Source organism: Pollicipes pollicipes, unplaced genomic scaffold (genome assembly GCF_011947565.3).
Source record: "Pollicipes pollicipes isolate AB1234 unplaced genomic scaffold, Ppol_2.1 Scaffold_4881;HRSCAF=5763_pilon_pilon_pilon, whole genome shotgun sequence".
NCBI lineage: Eukaryota > Metazoa > Arthropoda > Thecostraca > Pollicipedomorpha > Pollicipedidae > Pollicipes > Pollicipes pollicipes.
In genome coordinates this window covers 11234015-11251454 of record NW_023596576.1, presented here as the reverse complement: position 1 = coordinate 11251454, position 17440 = coordinate 11234015, and the positions used below count along the sequence as shown (strand labels likewise).

Sequence of the window (17440 nt, the reverse complement as noted above, 5' to 3'; positions counted from 1 at the left end):
AGACTAAGCGGAACAGATCAAACAGTCATTAGCCGAATCCACGTTTGAAATCGCAAAAAACTGTCTGTTTTATGTGTCGGCGCCGCTAAGTCAGAGAAAACCTTTGCTGGCTACCATTTGAAAGCTCATGCTAGACGTTGATCAGCAGACGAGGAACATCATGCTGCGCTGAGCAGGCGTCTTAGAAATGCGGACAAAGGCGTTGTTTGGCATTGAGCGCGAGCTGCGTGCGCAAAACGCGCGCCGTAAACAGCTTGCCTCCAATGCCAGCACTCGAAGTACGCTTGCACCCGATGGCGACACACGTCCGGCGCGGACTGGGCAGTCAGCCGCCGTCCCCCTCCCCGCCTCACCCGAACTTGCAGAGACCCACTGACGACCGCTCCCCACGCCAACTCTGGTCCCCCGGGACCCACGTCCGCGCGGCAGAGGCGGCGCCGGGCCGGACCGGCCGGGAGACAGCCGGACCCGCTCAGTCGTGAGACACGCCCCGGCCGGAGGAGGTCCGCCCGCCGGTGTCGAGCGCCCCCTGGCGACCCACATGGCCTGTCAAGTCACCGGCCAGTAAGCACGACAGACGCAAGCTGTTCTCGCCCGGCGGACGGTGTGTGTGGCAACGAGGCGCCGACGAGCGGGGCGGCGCGGGAGCAGAGCGCAGACGAGCGGGGCCGCGGGAGCAGAGCGGACACGAGCGGGGAACGGAGCGCAGACGAGCGAAGAAGCGCGGGAACAGAGCGGGGACGAGAGAAAAAGCGCGGGAACGGAGCGCGGACGAGCGGAGCGGCGCACGGAGAGGAGGATCGCAGGGCGGGAGCGGCCGGACGGTGGTGTGAGGCGACTCCGGACGCAGTCTGAGGCGGCACCGGACGCAGTCTGAGGCGGCACCGGACGCAGTCTGAGGCGGCACCGGACACAGTCTGAGGCGGCACCGGACGCAGTCTGAGGCGGCACCGGACGCAGTCTGAGGCGGCACCGGACGCAGTCTGGGCGGCGCCAGACCCGCGGCTAGCGCTGAGCGCAGCAGTGTACCATCCACCGGCTGACTGCACACGCCTGCGCGGGTCGTCGTCCCAACATGTCGGTGCAGTCCGGAATGTTCCAGCGCCTGTTCCTGAGGCGGCACAGGTGGGTTGACGGCACCCGACACGCGCGGAAACAGGATGGTACGCTCGCAGCTTCTGGACTTCTGACATTTTCGTGGAAGCAACGGCTATTTTGCCCTGCTATAGATATATGCCGAAAACAGCATCCGTGTAGTCTGTTGGAATGACACCAATGCGTTCTGCTCATGACCATGTTAATGTTTTATGTTTACGTTATATCCAGTGCTGCATGGGAAAATAATCAGGATAATGAGCTAATGCACTATGTCATACGTTCAATGTAAATGCGAGAAATGTCCCGCACTCATAAGAGTACTTCCCTTAATCTCATTTTCACCTGGTAGTTAAAGTCAAGTACACTAAAACCAGTGCATTCGTAACGAACTACCGACGAGGAACAAAGTGAGGATAAGTTCTTACATGATTAACGGGTTCCATGAAAACAATTCATCATAACATACTCTGAAATGATAAACGTCAGGTATACGTAACAGAGTGACGCCGCTCGTCCCAGCATCAGCAGTAGGAGCGCGATGCCAAACCAAGCCAGGCCGCGCCACCGGTCCTTGCGCTGAGGGCCGGCTTCCTCTCCTCCAACGTTCAACGCACGATAACGTTTCGGGTCGCTGGCAGCCCGTTATCACGCGGCCCGCCCCAATTTCACGTTAGGTCTATTGGCGCGCGGTGCGGTGATGGCCGCCGCAGCGCGGTGACGGCGCGAATTACGAGGGCAGGATCGAGCTGTTCGCAAATTTCACCACAGACGTGCCAGTCGATCAGATGAGCCTGTCGCGATCACAGCCTACGCAGCACGTACCAGTCCAATCCTGGCGGTTTCGTGACGTTGGCCGGTGGGCAAGCGAAGCCGTTTGACCCCCCTCATCCCGCGCGCCGATGCACCACCCCATGCCGCTGCCACAGGACTGTGAGCGGCATGCACGCCTACAACATCGAGTACGTGCCCTACAGCAAGGACCGCCTGGACGACATCGTCGAACTGATGTTGGATACCTTTTTCACGCACGAGCCGCTGGTAGGTGTCCTTGTCGGGGCCCGCGCACGAGCCGCTAGTACGTGTCCTTGCCGGAGCCCTATGGTGACGTCACAGCGCCGCTGGCTTCTGTACACAGACCGGCGGCCAGGCGCCGTTTTGTACGCTGACGACAAAGCGAGTGGGCTGAGCGGATGCTTGTGGAATATGGCACTTTAGCTGTTCGCGTGTCTCGAGCACATGCTGGCTGACGGACAGACTCCGGACTCATGGCAGCCGCGGTCTCGGGACGCTCGCGTGACGGCCTGAGATAGCGAATCGTCACCGATGTCCCGTATGGAACTGCGCGCCATTGTCCCAGCCGCCAGCACGCGGTGGCAGACCGCCGCATCGTCCCCGCCATAACGGGTCCACCCTGGCGCTTCCCCCTGCGCGCTGGCTGCCCGGCCTGCTGTCACCCGTGCAACTGTTCAGGCCACTTGCCATGCACCTTCAGCTTCGCCACGCCTGCCGCACGCGGGCTGCGCGCGGACCACGCCCCCCCCCCCCCCCCCCCCCGCCGCCTCCGGTGCCGCAGGCGCTCAGCGTGCAGCGAGCACCGGGATCGGGCCGCGAGGACGTGCTGGACTGGCTGCGTCCGTGCATCGCCGGCTGGACCCATGACGTCATGCTGCTGGCCGTCGACGCCGACGAGGACCGGCTGGTGGGCGCCACGCTCAACAATGTCATCACGGCCGAGCACCCGACACGTGGAGCTGGCCGCGCCACGCCGGCACCGAGTACGCCGGCTCGTGTTCGACTTCACCGAGGAGCTCGGGGTGAGCAGCGGGCGTGCTGGGAGGGCGACTTCACTGGGAGAGGCCACGAGGCGGAGAGAGGAGGTCGGCTTCACTGGGGAGAGGCCACGAGGCGGGAGAGAGGAGGGCGACTTCACTGGGAGAGGCCACGAGGCGGGAGAGGACGGCGGCTTCACTGGGGAGAGGCTGAGACGGGAGAGAGAGGGCGGCTTCACTGGGGAGAGGCCACGAGGCGGGAGAGAGGAGGGCGGCTTCACTAGGGAGAGGCCATAGACGGAGAGAGGACGGGGCTTCACTGGGGAGAGGCCATGAGACGGGAAGAGGAGGGCGGCTGCACTGGGGAGAGGCCACGAGGCGGGAGGGAGGAGCGCTTCACCTGGGGAGAGGCCACGAGGCGGGAGAGAGCGCGGGGAGGGGTTTCTGTTGAGGCCTGGGGCGAGGTGGCAGGTACGGCGGGAACGAACTCCACTGAGGAGATCATGGTGAGACGACAGGTGAGGCGGCCCCTGCTATCTTGGGGACCAAACACGCTTGAGCCAATAGTAGCGTCGAATATCCAGAGCCTATCTTATATCTTGAGCCAATAGCTTGAGCAGCGTCGAATATCCAGCGACGGAGGGTGGGAGAGATCGTAATGAGGACCTCGAGTTGAGGCATGTCTCATCCCACGCTGCTCATTGGGGAGGGGAAGGGGACTGGCAGCCGCCTTCCTCCCTACGAGGAGGACGGGGAGGGTCCACTGAGGAGCCGGGTGAGGCGGCGCGGACGTGCGTAGGCACGTTGCCAGCTGGGGGCACGACACATAGCCTTCAGTGTGTACCCGGACGCCGAGGGTTTAAAAACGGGTCTGGGACGTGCAAACGTCAAGTGAGAACGTCAGAAAAAATGTTTAGGAGTCGTGGTGGGCGTTCTATAATCAGGAGGCTTCGCATCGCAAAACAGCGTGATCTGGTCGCGCGATGTCAGTGTTTGACAGCAGTTTTATGCCATTCAGCCCATGAGCAGACAGAGCGCAATGCTGCGTGTTTACACCTGCCAGGCGGCCAGAACAGTCCAGATCCCGCTCGATTTTTTGTAATGCCGTCAAACACCACGACCGAGAAGCAAAATCGGGCTTCATTCAACGGAACCTGGCAGCTCAGCCTTCTAAACCAGAGAGTCGTCAACCTCAGAAGTAGCAGATTATATGAGAACGACGAGAAGGCGTGGCTCGACGCCGCCCGACCCCCTGGCGTCCCGGCCGCCTGTCCCCAGGCGGCGCCCGTGGTGACGCACGGCGCACAGAGCACTGCGGCGTGCCCGGTTAGCCCTTCGGTCCACACGCCTACGTGCCTGCGGTCTTCGCCATACAAACAGTTGCTGGCCCAGTAATTGGTACAGAGGCGTGGTGCGATGTCTGGTCACTGTTTATTTACACTCGAACATAAACGTGACGATCGGCCGGCTGCGACGGCGCGCCCCGCATGGGTCGGCGCGGCAGGGCAATGGCTTGTGCCAGTGTCGCCGATTTGCCGCGTGTTTGCACAACAGATGGAGCTAGAGACGTTCGCGCTTATCGCCATCATGCACTTGAATGGTCGTCCTTGAGATAATTAATTTTTTATGAATTCCTCGTCAATGAACATGTTGAAAAACGCCGGTTTAGGTGTTTTACCGAGGGCAGGAGGCCACAAACATGATACTTGGCCAGGGACATGGCTCCATATTTAACTTTTAGGAATTTTGCGAAACTGAGCCAGTTTTCCCAGCAAAGTTCCGTTAGTACATTGATGGTTTAGCTTTTCAGATAGCAGGATGCCTCACAGGCCGCCTGCTGTTTCGGAAGCCAAACAGGCTCGAGCTAATATGAAAACAGCGTCGGTTAGCCGGCTACAACTGCACTTAATTCAGATTGCTGGATGTCAGTGCTAGTGATCTTTGGTGGTGTTCAAGTGGCCCCTGGTTCTAGAGGGTTCCAACTAGGTCAGCAGGGTGATTCAAGGGAACTTGTGCATCCGCGTTATCTAACAACTATTCGTGTTACAAGGGGGAACAAATCTCAACAATATTACATCATATGTTGTTAGCAAGTCATTGCTGGATGTGCACAATGCCACGCAAAATCATGCCATAAGATCAAGCGAAGTACGTACGGATCACACCTCGTTGCCCCATTAACTCAGCATGATGCCGTACTGGAAGATATGACACTGGGTTGCTGGCTCCGCCTCGCGTGGTAACAGTGACGTTTAACCTACTCGCTTAGAGGCCAAATGCTCTCCTCCTAATGCTTCTTTTTGGTAGAGGAGAGAGAGAGATGGAGAGAGCGAGAGAGGAGAGAGAGGAGGAGAGAGAGAGGTGAGAGAGGAGAGAGAGAGAGAGAGAGAGAGAGAGAGAGAGAGAGGAGAGAGAGAGAGAGAGAGGAGAGAGAGGAGAGAGAGGAGCGAGGTCAGGAGGTATGTAGAGTAGGGTCAGGAGAGTATATATTATTACTATATATATATATATATATATATATATATATATATATATATATATATATATATATACTGCGCAATGTTTTATAAGCTTAAGTGTGCGACAAACGGTCGCATCAGCACCTTAGCGCGAAAGGTGCTCATGACCTCGACCTAATTTATTGCTCATGAGCTACCGCAAACGGATCTCCAAATTTCCGCGCATTGCGTACCAGTTTGCTAACTCAGATACGCTTCAGCAGCAGTATATCACATGCGATTCCGGAAAGCTCATGCGCCTCTGAGGTCTCTTGGTGTGTCTCGGTGTGTGCCGTTGTGTTAAGATGACCCCGATGGAAGGCCAGACATCCACGGACCAGCTCATGGAAACCGCGCGTTGTGGACTAAGCGTCACGTGCCTACACTATATTCCATCACCCTCCCCCCCCCCCCCCCCCCCCCCCCCCCCCCCCCCCCCCCTCCCGCTACCCGCTGCCCTGAGCCTGCCCCGCTGTCGCTTACCTGACGCCTCCAGTGCCGCCGACCTGACGTCAGTCACCCTCCCCACCGCCGCTGACCTAGCGCTCTCCTCCCCACTGGCGCCGACCTGAAACCTCCACTGTCACCGACCTGACGCCCATCCCCTCTGCCAATGACCTAGCGCCCTCCTGCCGCTGACCTGACTGACATCTCCCCACTGCCGCTGACCTAACATTTCCCACTGCCGCTGACCTGACGCCCCCCTACCCAGCGCCCGCCGACCTGACCCTCCACTGCTGCCGCTGACCTGGCGTCCCCCCTCCACACGCTGATGTCACATCTCCCCTCTACACTGCCACTGACATGGCATCTCCTCACTGCCGCTGACCTGACGCCCCCCCTACCCAGCGCCGCCGACCTGACCCTCCACTGCCGCCGCCGACCTGGCGTCCCCCTCCATACGCTGATGTCACATCTCCCCTCTACACTGCCACTGACATGACATCTCCTCACTGCCGCTGACCTGACGCCCCCCTACCCAGCGCCGCCGACTTGACCCTCCACTGCTGCCGACAACCTGGCGTCCCCCTCCACACGCTGATGTCACATCCCCCCTCTACACTGCCACTGACATGGCATCTCCTCACTGCCGCTGATCGGACGCCCCTCTCCACACTACCGCTCATCTGACACCCCCTCCCCACTGTCGATGACCTGATGCCCCCTCCCCCGCTCCTCTTGCCACCACAGTCGTTGACCTGACCCCTCCCCTCCCCCGCAGCACGGCGTGGACGTGTTTTGCACACTTCGGAGCCACGCGCATTCTGCACCGCTGCATGACGGCCGTGCATCCCGACTACCACCATCAGGGCATCGCTAAGGAGCTGGTCGATACCAGTTCGTTCGACCTGGCGCGCAAGGACGGCTGCCAGGCCGTGGTGGCCGGCGTCACGCACCGCACCGCCCAGAAAATCCTGCTCAACCAGGGCTTCGAGGTGCTGCGGGAGCTGCGCTACTGCGAGAGCAAGACGCTCGCCGCCAGCCCGTACTTCGACGAGAACAGGCTGGGCCACCACAAGTCGGCCAAGCTGATGGGCGTCTCGCTGACGGAGACCTAGCCGCGCCGCCGCCGCCGCCGCCGCCGCCAAGGGCAGGCCAACGTAAACAGCGCGCGATGGCAGTCGAATCTGGAGCGTGGCGCGAGACCGGGCGCGCCGCAGCCAGCTCGCGGGGCCGCAGGGGACGGGGGTGCCGCAGCGGCGTCGCCCGAGGCCGGCGCGAGGACGCGGCAGCGGTGAGGCGGACCACGCTGGCGCCGTCGCGGCGGTGCCCACCGACACTCGACGGCGGTATCCAGCGGTACTCCAAGCGCTCCGTGGCTGTCGCGCTGGTGTTGGATGTTACGTGTGCCTCCACTTTCCTGGTCGGGAACCTGGCGACCCGTCTGGCTGGGGTGTATTGTTGTGTGATGATTGGTGACCACATACGTTGACTTAAGGAGGGAAATCGAATAAACATTGGCATACAGCAGCGGCGTTTGTAAGCTGAATGCCGGCAAACACAAATCAGAGACTAAGTTTCGCGTAAAGCTGGATCCAGTCAAATCTGCAGTGTTTGTTTTTGAATTGCATACATGCTGCAAATTTTAGACGACGCCCATATCCGATGGAAAGCGTGAGCGAATGCACCAGCCACACACTGATCATTACGTATCACAACCATTGGTGTAGTTTTCTAGTCTCTGGGGTCGCTATCCTAAGTGGAATCTTAGCACACATGACTCAAATATGTGTACACAACTTATTATTCCATCGAGGGTTCAGCGTGTTCCTGTTTTCCGATAAAGTAACGCCCTCTCAAAGTTTCCACACGTTTGGTCTCCGTCAGGTTGGTATCTTTTACATGACATTTGTAGTCATCTTCGTTCCCCCTGCGTACAACCATACACCTATCTGTCGCATATCTCCACCAGTTTGACGCATTTTACGGCAGAGGAAGAGCGGGTTGACAGTAACATTGAGTGATATCGTCAAGCACAGCAATCAAAATGCATGCAAAGGAACCCGGCTGCCCTTGAGAACACATACAAGTAGGTTCTGACACTGTAGTAAAACATGCCCTTTCAAGAGTGGGGAGTTTGGGTTTTCCTGGAACGCTACAACACAACCATTTTGGGCGGATATTGACCGCAACGACCAAGGTTTTGTGCCAACGCAGTCCTTTTCCGCATCAGTTGTTGGTTTAAGCCAGTGTGTCGTTTGAGACTGCTTCCGGCATGCTGGCACTGGCTGCTCTCGATCGATTACTAGGGCACCTTACGAGTAGTGTGTTGAGACGTATGACGAAGTACTGGTTGAGACTCATGATTACACAGACGTAGCAAGGCAGTGACAAACCAGTCTCAGAGCGCCAACTTTGAAAACGTTTTCTCTTCCAGTGGTGATGACGTCAAAATTATGCAAAAATTTGGAAATATTTCCTTTTCCGTGTTAATTGAATGGAGAGACACTGATTCTAGTGATGTTTATACTGATCATGAGACTAGTTTGTCATTGCCCTGCTATGTCGGTGTTGAGATCGTTCACTGCGTGTAGACCATACATCGTTTCCCACCATGCGGTTGATCTCATGTATCTTCTGTTCTGGTCTCATACATCGGACGTAAATCTTTAAAACGCTCCAAAACGGGCTCATGCATGATTCGAGCACATCACGTGCTGGCATGCGAGCATCGACCAACACTTTTGTCAGTATGATTGTCCGTTTTTTTCCTGTGTCACCGTTAGCCAGCTTCGCGCCACTGCAGTCCCGAGCCGTCGAGATCTGGACACTGAATCCGTGATCCGTGTTCCTGGACCCATGGTCCGTGTCCCTGGACCCATGATGTGTGCTCCTGAGTCTGTGGTCTCCAGTTGAACATTTTGTTTACGGTTCTGGCAAGACTCGCTCTGCCTGCATCCTCGCTCGTGACGTAGACGACACACACACACACAGACACACACAACGCGTGCTTCTGCTTGAGTTTACTTAACATAACAATCAACCAGCCCGCCGAGGACACTCGGGCATTGCTGGAGGGCGGTGAACAGCGCAGCCTGGCGGCGCCGGCGAGCAGCGCAAGTTTGTTCACCATCCGCGGCGCCACGGCAGAAAACCTCGGTCCACGGCATTCAGATTCTCAGCAGCGGGGGGGGGGGGGAGGGGGAGGTATTTTTGTTTTTACAATTGTTTGTACAATCAATGACATTAATTAATTGATGAAATGATGCAATTACAAGTACAATTTGCTTTTTACAATCAAAACAAGAAGGAAAAAGTAAATTTCGGCCCTTATTACCCCGCCAATTTGAAGGTCCTTTTGCCCAAAACAAGATGTTGACGACAGCTTCAAAAGCTAAGGTGCCACGACCGACACGCCTACTGCATTGATGTTTACGAGGGAAACTGGGCTCCGGTATGCGAGGAGGATCTACGGCCGACACATGGAACGCCTGGCGAGGCGTTCGTGACGCAATCGTAACCAGTTACCAGGTTACCCAGGCCCGGTTACGCTAACAAATAGTTCGCATTGTAACAGACGCCAATGGATGCTAACAGCAACACCAACGTTAACTTGTAAGACGTCTGTTGCGGCGTGGTGCGAGACTTCAAGCGTTAACTTGACCGCAATGCAGGTATAAGAAATGGGTCCGCGTGCTCTCAAAACCCATACGAATCACTCGTCAGTGCATCAGAATACCCTACCTTTACGAGTTTAGAAGGCGTAGACGTACTCACGAGGCTTCGCGCCGACGTTTACAACTAGCGGCACTGGAAAATTGTCTGTCAATGGATGATAATGAATTATAACTCAGACGAGATGGTCGCGTTTAAACCAAGCACTTTTTTGGCGACCGCGACGAGCTCAGTCCGAAAAGCCAATGCTTGAACCAGATGCTGCCGTCAGGCACCACCTACAAGCATACAAAATTTCCCTAGTATATATGGGAGCTGTGTAAATATATATGCCTCCGTTTAGAGCGCAGAATGCATTTCAGGTTGGTTTTGGAAACGGTGACACGGACTGCGCCAGGCTTGTTATTGCTTACCAAATGCATCTTACTGCTTTGGCGGGTTATCATTGTCGTTTCTCGCTTTGTAGACGGTGCGTTCACGCACACTGCGCACGCCTCCGCGTGAACACCACGCGGTGCAGTGTATGGTCCCACGCCCTCACCTGCTCTGGTTGCCAAGGTCCGACACCGGTCCCTCGGAGTTCCAAAGCCAAGCTCGCGCGGCCGCGCGCTTCAGTCCGCACTCATCGACCCACCAGCGCGATTGTCTGCAGTCGATTGTCGGCTTGCTTTTGCCATCAGCTAGTTTTATGACAATGCAACACCTGGTTGCCGAGACCTGGACCTCCTGACGACCTGCTGTTTGAGATTGGAATATTTCATGTTCCACCTGCTCATTGAGTGTAGCGATGAAGAAGTGGTGAGGTTACAACGTTCCAGAAATATCCTGTCTGGTCAAATTGCCTGCAGTGTCTTGAAAGTAAGTTATTAGAGCTGGTTGGATTCAGTGTGTCACATGGAAAGAACAGCTGCGTAAGACTTGCTCACTGCTTCGCCCAAAAGCGATGGATGTTATTCAGAATTTCCCTACACTCTACCAAGGTACAACATTGATCACAAGCTTTCAGCAGTGCTGTTGGGACCCTAGACATTCACTTGAGAACGATCCAATAACCGAGTGTAAAATTTGTTCATATCAATGGCTGTGCAGTACAAACTACCGTTCTCCGGTCGTTCAAAACGCCTCCCAATAAAACGCCGCCACACTTGAGGGCTTGTATTGTTGACATTACACAACGCACCCCAGCTCAGCCAGCTCCTTGTCGATGGGCGCGATCTGTTTTGAAACCTGCTTCAAAACGCGTGACTTCAGTTTCTGAAACAAACATCAAGTCGTTAGTAAAAAGCAGCCCCCCAAATCAACACCGAAATAGCAGACATCGAGACCAGCTGAGCGGTCGGCGCCGGGGCGACGCTAGCCCAAATGTACCCCAAGCACAGATCTCCCCCCCCCCCCGTCACTGTAACGTCAGTCAATACTGGCGACAAACAGCATGTCTTCCTTGCACCAAGGGTAAACTTTGGTTTGGAACATTGAAAACTGTAGATAAGTTTCTACATGTTCCAGACATCCCATACAGCACGCGACCCTACATAACACACCCACAAGCAAAATCGCACGATGTTAAAAACGAAATTGGAACATCCCCTGGTTCACAAAAGCCCTGAGCCGACCGTCAGTTCCCGTTCACCCACCTTCTGCAGGGCGATCTTCCTGGCGTAGACGTGATCCCTGACGCGGCGCCTGGCCTCCAGGGTCTTGACCACATCCTGGTACTTCCAGCCCACCTCGTGACCCAGGCGGCCCAGCTCACAGTACTGCCGAACACGCGCGGTGCTCACAAACAGCACGAGTCGTGCATCGTCGACAGTCCAGTCTCATAACATATAACAGTGGATGAGAAAAGGCCATTGCTGACAACTGTAATGGTATGGGGCTTGTTGACTGTGAAACAGGGATGATTGAAAGACCATCACCATCATACAAAGCCCAAACATTTGAAAAAATGATACAAAAGTACTTGCAACATGTTCGTGGATTCTAGCGATCATGACCTGTTGGGACTGTCCTGTTAACACACAGCGATACAATGATTCCCAATACTGTGTCATTGCATGCTGGAATAGCGGTTACGAATGAAAAATTCAATACAACTGATATCTGATCATCATGTGTAGCTTCTCGCAGTACCATCCTCGGGATAACTTGTGAGGATGAGTTGCAATGAGAGGCATTCATATAGCACATGTAAAACTGTACACAGCCAGGCACAAACAGGAGTGACCAGCCGTGATGTCGACATTATGTGCATCTTGAACCACGCCCTACAGCCTAACATGAGAGCAAATCCGAGTGGGAGCACGAAACACCGTCAGCAATTGTTTCCAAGTCCTGTGGCCCCCCCCCCCCCCCCCCCTGGCGCCGTCCGCTTAGGCACGTACCGGGCGTCCGGGGCGCAGGCGCATCTTGCGCATGGCCGACGGCACCACGTGGCGGCGCAGCTTCTGGTACTCGCGCGGCACGCCCTCCACGCAGCGCAGGTTCAGCATGGCCGTGCCGCCGCGGCGCGTCTTGTGTGGCAGCATGCCTGCGTGGCGAACGGGCCCGTCAGTCGGTCAGCTGGCAGGAGCTGATTATTCCAATAATCAGGAATAATCATAATAACAATTGGGGATTTACGTCTCGGCGGCCGCCAGCGCTATGTCGAGATGGACGCGATGATGAGGGTGTCATGTGGGGCGCAGTGGTGGCGTGGCAGGGGCCAGAACCCGAAACCCACAGGTCCAGAGTTGAGCGTCATAGCCAGTATATTACCAGTGCCCCGAGTGGGGCGCGAAGCCGGTGGCGGGGCGGGAACGCGCACCAGCGCTGTCGCTTCCGTTAGTAACACCATGTGGACGACTTGACATGGTGAGTTGCAATTGGAAGCTTCTGTGTCGCACATGGATCAGAGATCGGCTGGCGCCACGAACGGGTCACGCCGCGCCAGCATGTCGACATAATGTGCGCATTACTGAACACACAAAACAGCTGGAAAGCTACAGCAGACAACAGCACTATTGAAAGTTACTACCTCTGCAACACCAGTGAGCTGGACAACAATGATTTCTGCGATCCATATGAGATCTGTACGAAGCACGGTGCTCCTACGGAAGTGTCGGGCTATACATCGGTCCGATGTGTAGCCCGACACTCCCGATGTCTGGATCATTACCCACGTCTACCGACAGTGCCGTGACAGCAGCTCACCCCGGATAACACGCCTCAGCATCATGCCGGGCGCGCGGAAGTGGAACGGGCCGCGAGCCGGGTTCACGTTGCACCGCTTTCGCAGGTACGCCATGTACTTGAGCTTGTTCCTGAAAGACATTGGACAGTGTTTCACAAGACAATCAAACCATTGGAAGCTGAACAAGGGTGCAGTGATCATACAATACTTACCACATTATCAACTAGCGCAGCAGATGCACGTGAGACAAACTGACATACAAGGTCCTCTGAAAAATGGAGATACCACATTGCACAAAATAGCAGCTTTGTCTGACCAACTATGGCGATGATCTTAGTAAAAGAACATACCTAAAGAAGGAGCCCGAGATGTTGATGCCTTCACACCTCAGCACCACCACCTTGTCTCCCGACAGGAGGGCCTTGGCCACCACCGCGGCCAGGCGGCCAAGGAGGTGGCCGCTGCCATCGACCACGATAGCCTGCAATGAGAACATTAATCAATGAAACACAGCTGAGACATTGGCGCTGAAGCCGCGTCGGGCGGCCAGCCGTGCGTCGAATGCGGCCATATGATGACCATCAGCTGTGGCCGCGGGCCGAGCCCGGGTCAGAGCGCAGCAGAGGACGTCCGAGGCGGTCACGTGACGGCCATCGGCTGTGGCCGCCGGCCGAGCCCGGGTCAGGGCGCAGCAGAGGACGTCCGAGGCGGTCACGTGACGGCCATCGGCTGTGGCCGCCGGCCGAGCCCGGGTCACAGCGCAGCAGAGGACGTCCGAGGCGGTCACGTGACGGCCATCGGCGGTGGCCGCCGGCCGAGCCCGGGTCACAGCGCAGCAGAGGACGTCCGAGGTGGTCACGTGACGGCCATCGGCTGTGGCCGCCGGCCGAGCCCGGGTCAGGGCGCAGCAGAGGACGTCCGAGGCGGTCACGTGACGGCCATCGGCGGTGGCCGCGGGCCGAGCCCGGGTCAGAGCGCAGCAGAGGACGTCCGAGGCGGTCACGTGACGGCCATCGGCTGTGGCCGCCGGCCGAGCCCGGGTCACAGCGCAGCAGAGGACGTCCGAGGCGGTCACGTGACGGCCATCGGCGGTGGCCGCGGGCCGAGCCCGGGTCAGGGCGCAGCAGAGGACGTCCGAGGCGGTCACGTGACGGCCATCGGCTGTGGCCGCCGGCCGAGCCCGGGTCAGGGCGCAGCAGAGGACGTCCGAGGCGGTCACGTGACGGCCATCGGCTGTGGCCGCCGGCCGAGCCCGGGTCACAGCGCAGCAGAGGACGTCCGAGGCGGTCACGTGACAGCCATCGGCGGTGGCCGCGGGCCGAGCCCGGGTCAGAGCGCAGCAGAGGACGTCCGAGGCGGTCACGTGACAGCCATCGGCTGTGGCCGCCGGCCGAGCCCGGGTCAGAGCGCAGCAGAGGACGTCCGAGGCGGTCACGTGACAGCCATCGGCGGTGGCCGCGGGCCGAGCCCGGGTCAGAGCGCAGCAGAGGACGTCCGAGGCGGTCACGTGACAGCCATCGGCGGTGGCCGCCGGCCGAGCCCGGGTCACAGCGCAGCCGACATCAGTGCAGCTTTTCAGTATGGCACAGACTGGCACCTTCAGCCTCCCTGCTGACACTGGACCTATGTTGCATGACATAAATATAGTTTCAAACTTGTTGGGTCACTTGACCACATTTAGGATTTGCAAGAATAACTCCTTTATACTCTTACACCACAAATTGGGTCAATGCTACTACATTGCCTATGGGGATCTGACCTTTGTTGCTGAAAATTATATCAGGTTTTGGAGAATGTAGTTGTTGCTACAGTGGCCATTGTAATTAGCTTTACAATGCACTCAGGTGCTGAAGCTATATAGCATTGCATGTTCCCCACCCTGGTGAAAGTGGGCACCACAAGAAATCAAAGAAACTTGTATCTCTAACTACCCAGATACGTGGCATTACCAATGCACTATGAGTACCTTGTTTGTTGCTGAATAATCATTGGATGCTTCCTGATATGCTATAATGTAATAGAAAAGTAACATTTGGACTGATGACTCAGCTTCACCTACATGGCACAATGACATTTCACAGCACTGCTATGGACACTGTATTTTCTCCTACAGCAGATGCCTGAGAAATTTTACCTCAGAGTAGTACTCAGCATTAGATATCCACAACAGGCAGTTAAACACCCCCCCCCCCCAACACCCTGCACCCAGGGGGCCCTGCCAAGTGCATGTCACCTATGCAACTCAGGTGTTTCCAGTGGCATGAGGTAGGCCCAACATCTACATATGGTGTGCCAAAAATAGGGAATGCCAATTATCAATTTTTTTAAATAGTATAAGTTACCTTGCTTGTGAAAGGAGTTTAACAACCATATCCTCATGCAAATTTGTCCATGACAGCGGGCTAAAACTGCTGCGGGGGTACGATGCAGAACAAACTTTTATTCAATGTCACAAAGGTAAGGGGTATCTCAAATACCAAAGCCTCAGCTGGCATTCTTGGAACCTTGCCAGCACTAAAAAATGCTGAATTGCATCCAATCCATGGAAAACTGACACTAGTGCTGGTAAAACTTTGCTGAATTCAGCCAAAATTATCACTCCAGTTCTGCACATCAGCATAATCTGGGACATACACAACCCCTCTCTTTGCCTTACAAGGGTCATCCACACTGGGTCTGCAACAATTCACTTATTGACAATGTTCTGGCCACATGATGGCACTTAACCCCACCACCAACAAAACAATGAAAATAATCAGAAGCAACATAAAAATTTAAACAATCTGTTCCGACATTGTTTTGTGAGTGAATGTTTCATGTCTGCACTGAAATCAAATAATGACCAATTTGCCAATATTGAGACATTACAACACCAATGAGCCAGCCTATCTCTTCCCAATCTGGTGTAGGTGCCCTCCTCTGGGCCAGTAAGGGGGTATTTGACATGTGGTACTTCATACACTCTGACCAGTGTCAGTATCAGACCTTTAAGAAAATGCTACACTTTAGAAAATATCGAAGCAAGCATCAACTTGGATGAAATCAACTCACTCTAGTGGAAAATACTGCCCTTGGCAACACAACTTCTGTATTTAGCAAATATGTTCCACACAACATTCTTCAGTGGTGCCAATACATCATGTGCAACACTGATTGAGGGCCAGCTGATAGCTGTATTATCCAGAAATGGCATTCATGAGTGCCAGATATCAATGAGTCAACAACTATATTTTCATTGGCAAAAATTGCAGCATGGCCAATAGAATGGCAGGGTTTGAATGATACTACTGCAGCCTCATTGCATCCCTCAGTGACCTTGAAACAGTCTGCACATCTTCATGAGTGTACCACTCAAGAACTGAGAGGGGGGGGGAGGGGGGGGGTCAGTCTTAAGAAGGGCAGAGCAGCCAACTTTGCCAGAATATTTTTAAGATGAATTTTTCAATTCAAAACTCAACACAAATCTCACATTCACCCTTGGAAAGGAAAGACCTATATGTTTGCTTGGAATCAATGAGACCCTCTTGCATATATCCCTGACATGGACTCATGGGACCTGGGCTGTCCCACCATTTAGTTCTAGTAAAAAATATAAGATATCACAACATGAGCATATCAGTCCAGCCTGCAAACTATTGAAAATGTTACCAAGATACTTAAGGCAGACAGAATAAATTTCTGCCATTAATATAAATACCCTTGGATAATACTTGCTGAAATTATTTTGAAGGATTGAACCAAACCTAATGACTATCCTGCTAGCATAAGGGCTTAGCTTCGCTCAATGCACAGCTGATGGCTGGTACATTATGTCAAATGAGCATGGAACAAATGCCAAGGTTCATGACAAAGTTAGGCTGGGCTGAGCTCAGTCTAATCCCAGGAAGTTGTCAGCCTTATTAGGACAGTTATGTTCTTTATTGTCCCTTTTTTAGTTCTGCACACATGGCTATGCCAGAACTCACCTAAGGGATGTACAGCATGTTGCTAATATTAATCCAACATAGCTACCATGCAATACTTCAGAAAAATAAGGCATAATATGCCCACACAAAACTGTATGGCTCAAAAAACATGTATATAAATGTTACCACCAATCTTGCTTGTAAGGTTCTTCTTCAGTGGCAACCTTGGACTGTGATGCATATCTCTGCACCCACCACTCATGATCATTATGGTGCAAGGAATTTTGCTGATGCAGGTCACATGCCAACAACTGGAAAATCACTGTGGTGCAAAATAACCCCATGTCCAAAATAATCACAGGCTTTTAACCATCATTCTGATAATAAAAACACATAAGAGTAGTAGCATGTGGGCTCTCAGGCCCCTGGGCTACAGCTCCAAAAATTATGCAAAAAAACATGCAAAGCTTCAAAGACTGACACCAGCAACATGCTGATCTGGGACTACTGCATCCCAGCAAGGTTATGAGTCACTACATACAGCCAACATAACGCGACTGAAATGCACCCGCCTACAGCTGTTGACATAGTGACCACAAACGCTCCTAACTTCAATACTCATGTTATAACCATGCACGTCGGTATCGCCGCATAATACTAAACACCAAATATAGCGTCATTTGGACAGTAAACGCACACCCCGCTGACACAAACTCGACATTTCACCGCAGCACTTCGATTTAACCAGCTATGCCTTGAAAAACCCAAGGGAAAATGGATCACACATGCTTCAACCCTCACCCGCTTTTTCTCAGACATGTTCACGATCAAAAGGAAGTTTACACCGGTTGGTGCCGACAGCGCCGCCATAATTATATTTGATAT

At 54.6% G+C, this 17440-nt stretch overlaps 2 protein-coding genes across 2 annotated transcripts; one reads left to right on the top strand and one right to left on the bottom strand.

Moving 5' to 3' along the window:
* The first annotated feature begins 992 nt into the window (after positions 1–992).
* On the top strand, positions 993–6924 carry LOC119099832 (uncharacterized). Its single transcript, XM_037222919.1, has 4 exons — positions 993–1125; positions 2025–2136; positions 2672–2862; positions 6588–6924. Exons 1-4 carry the CDS (start codon positions 1076–1078, stop codon positions 6922–6924), a joined length of 690 nt encoding a protein of 229 aa, XP_037078814.1. The 5' UTR covers positions 993–1075.
* Positions 6925–10621: 3697 nt separating this feature from the next.
* LOC119101543 (60S ribosomal protein L13a) lies at positions 10622–17403 on the bottom strand. The gene is made up of 6 exons (XM_037224890.1): positions 17357–17403; positions 13001–13131; positions 12671–12780; positions 11863–12008; positions 11116–11238; positions 10622–10735 (listed from the first exon to the last, which is right to left on the bottom strand). Exons 1-6 carry the CDS (start codon positions 17372–17374, stop codon positions 10649–10651), a joined length of 615 nt encoding a protein of 204 aa, XP_037080785.1. The 5' UTR covers positions 17375–17403; the 3' UTR covers positions 10622–10648.
* Between the last annotated feature and the right edge of the window lie 37 nt (positions 17404–17440).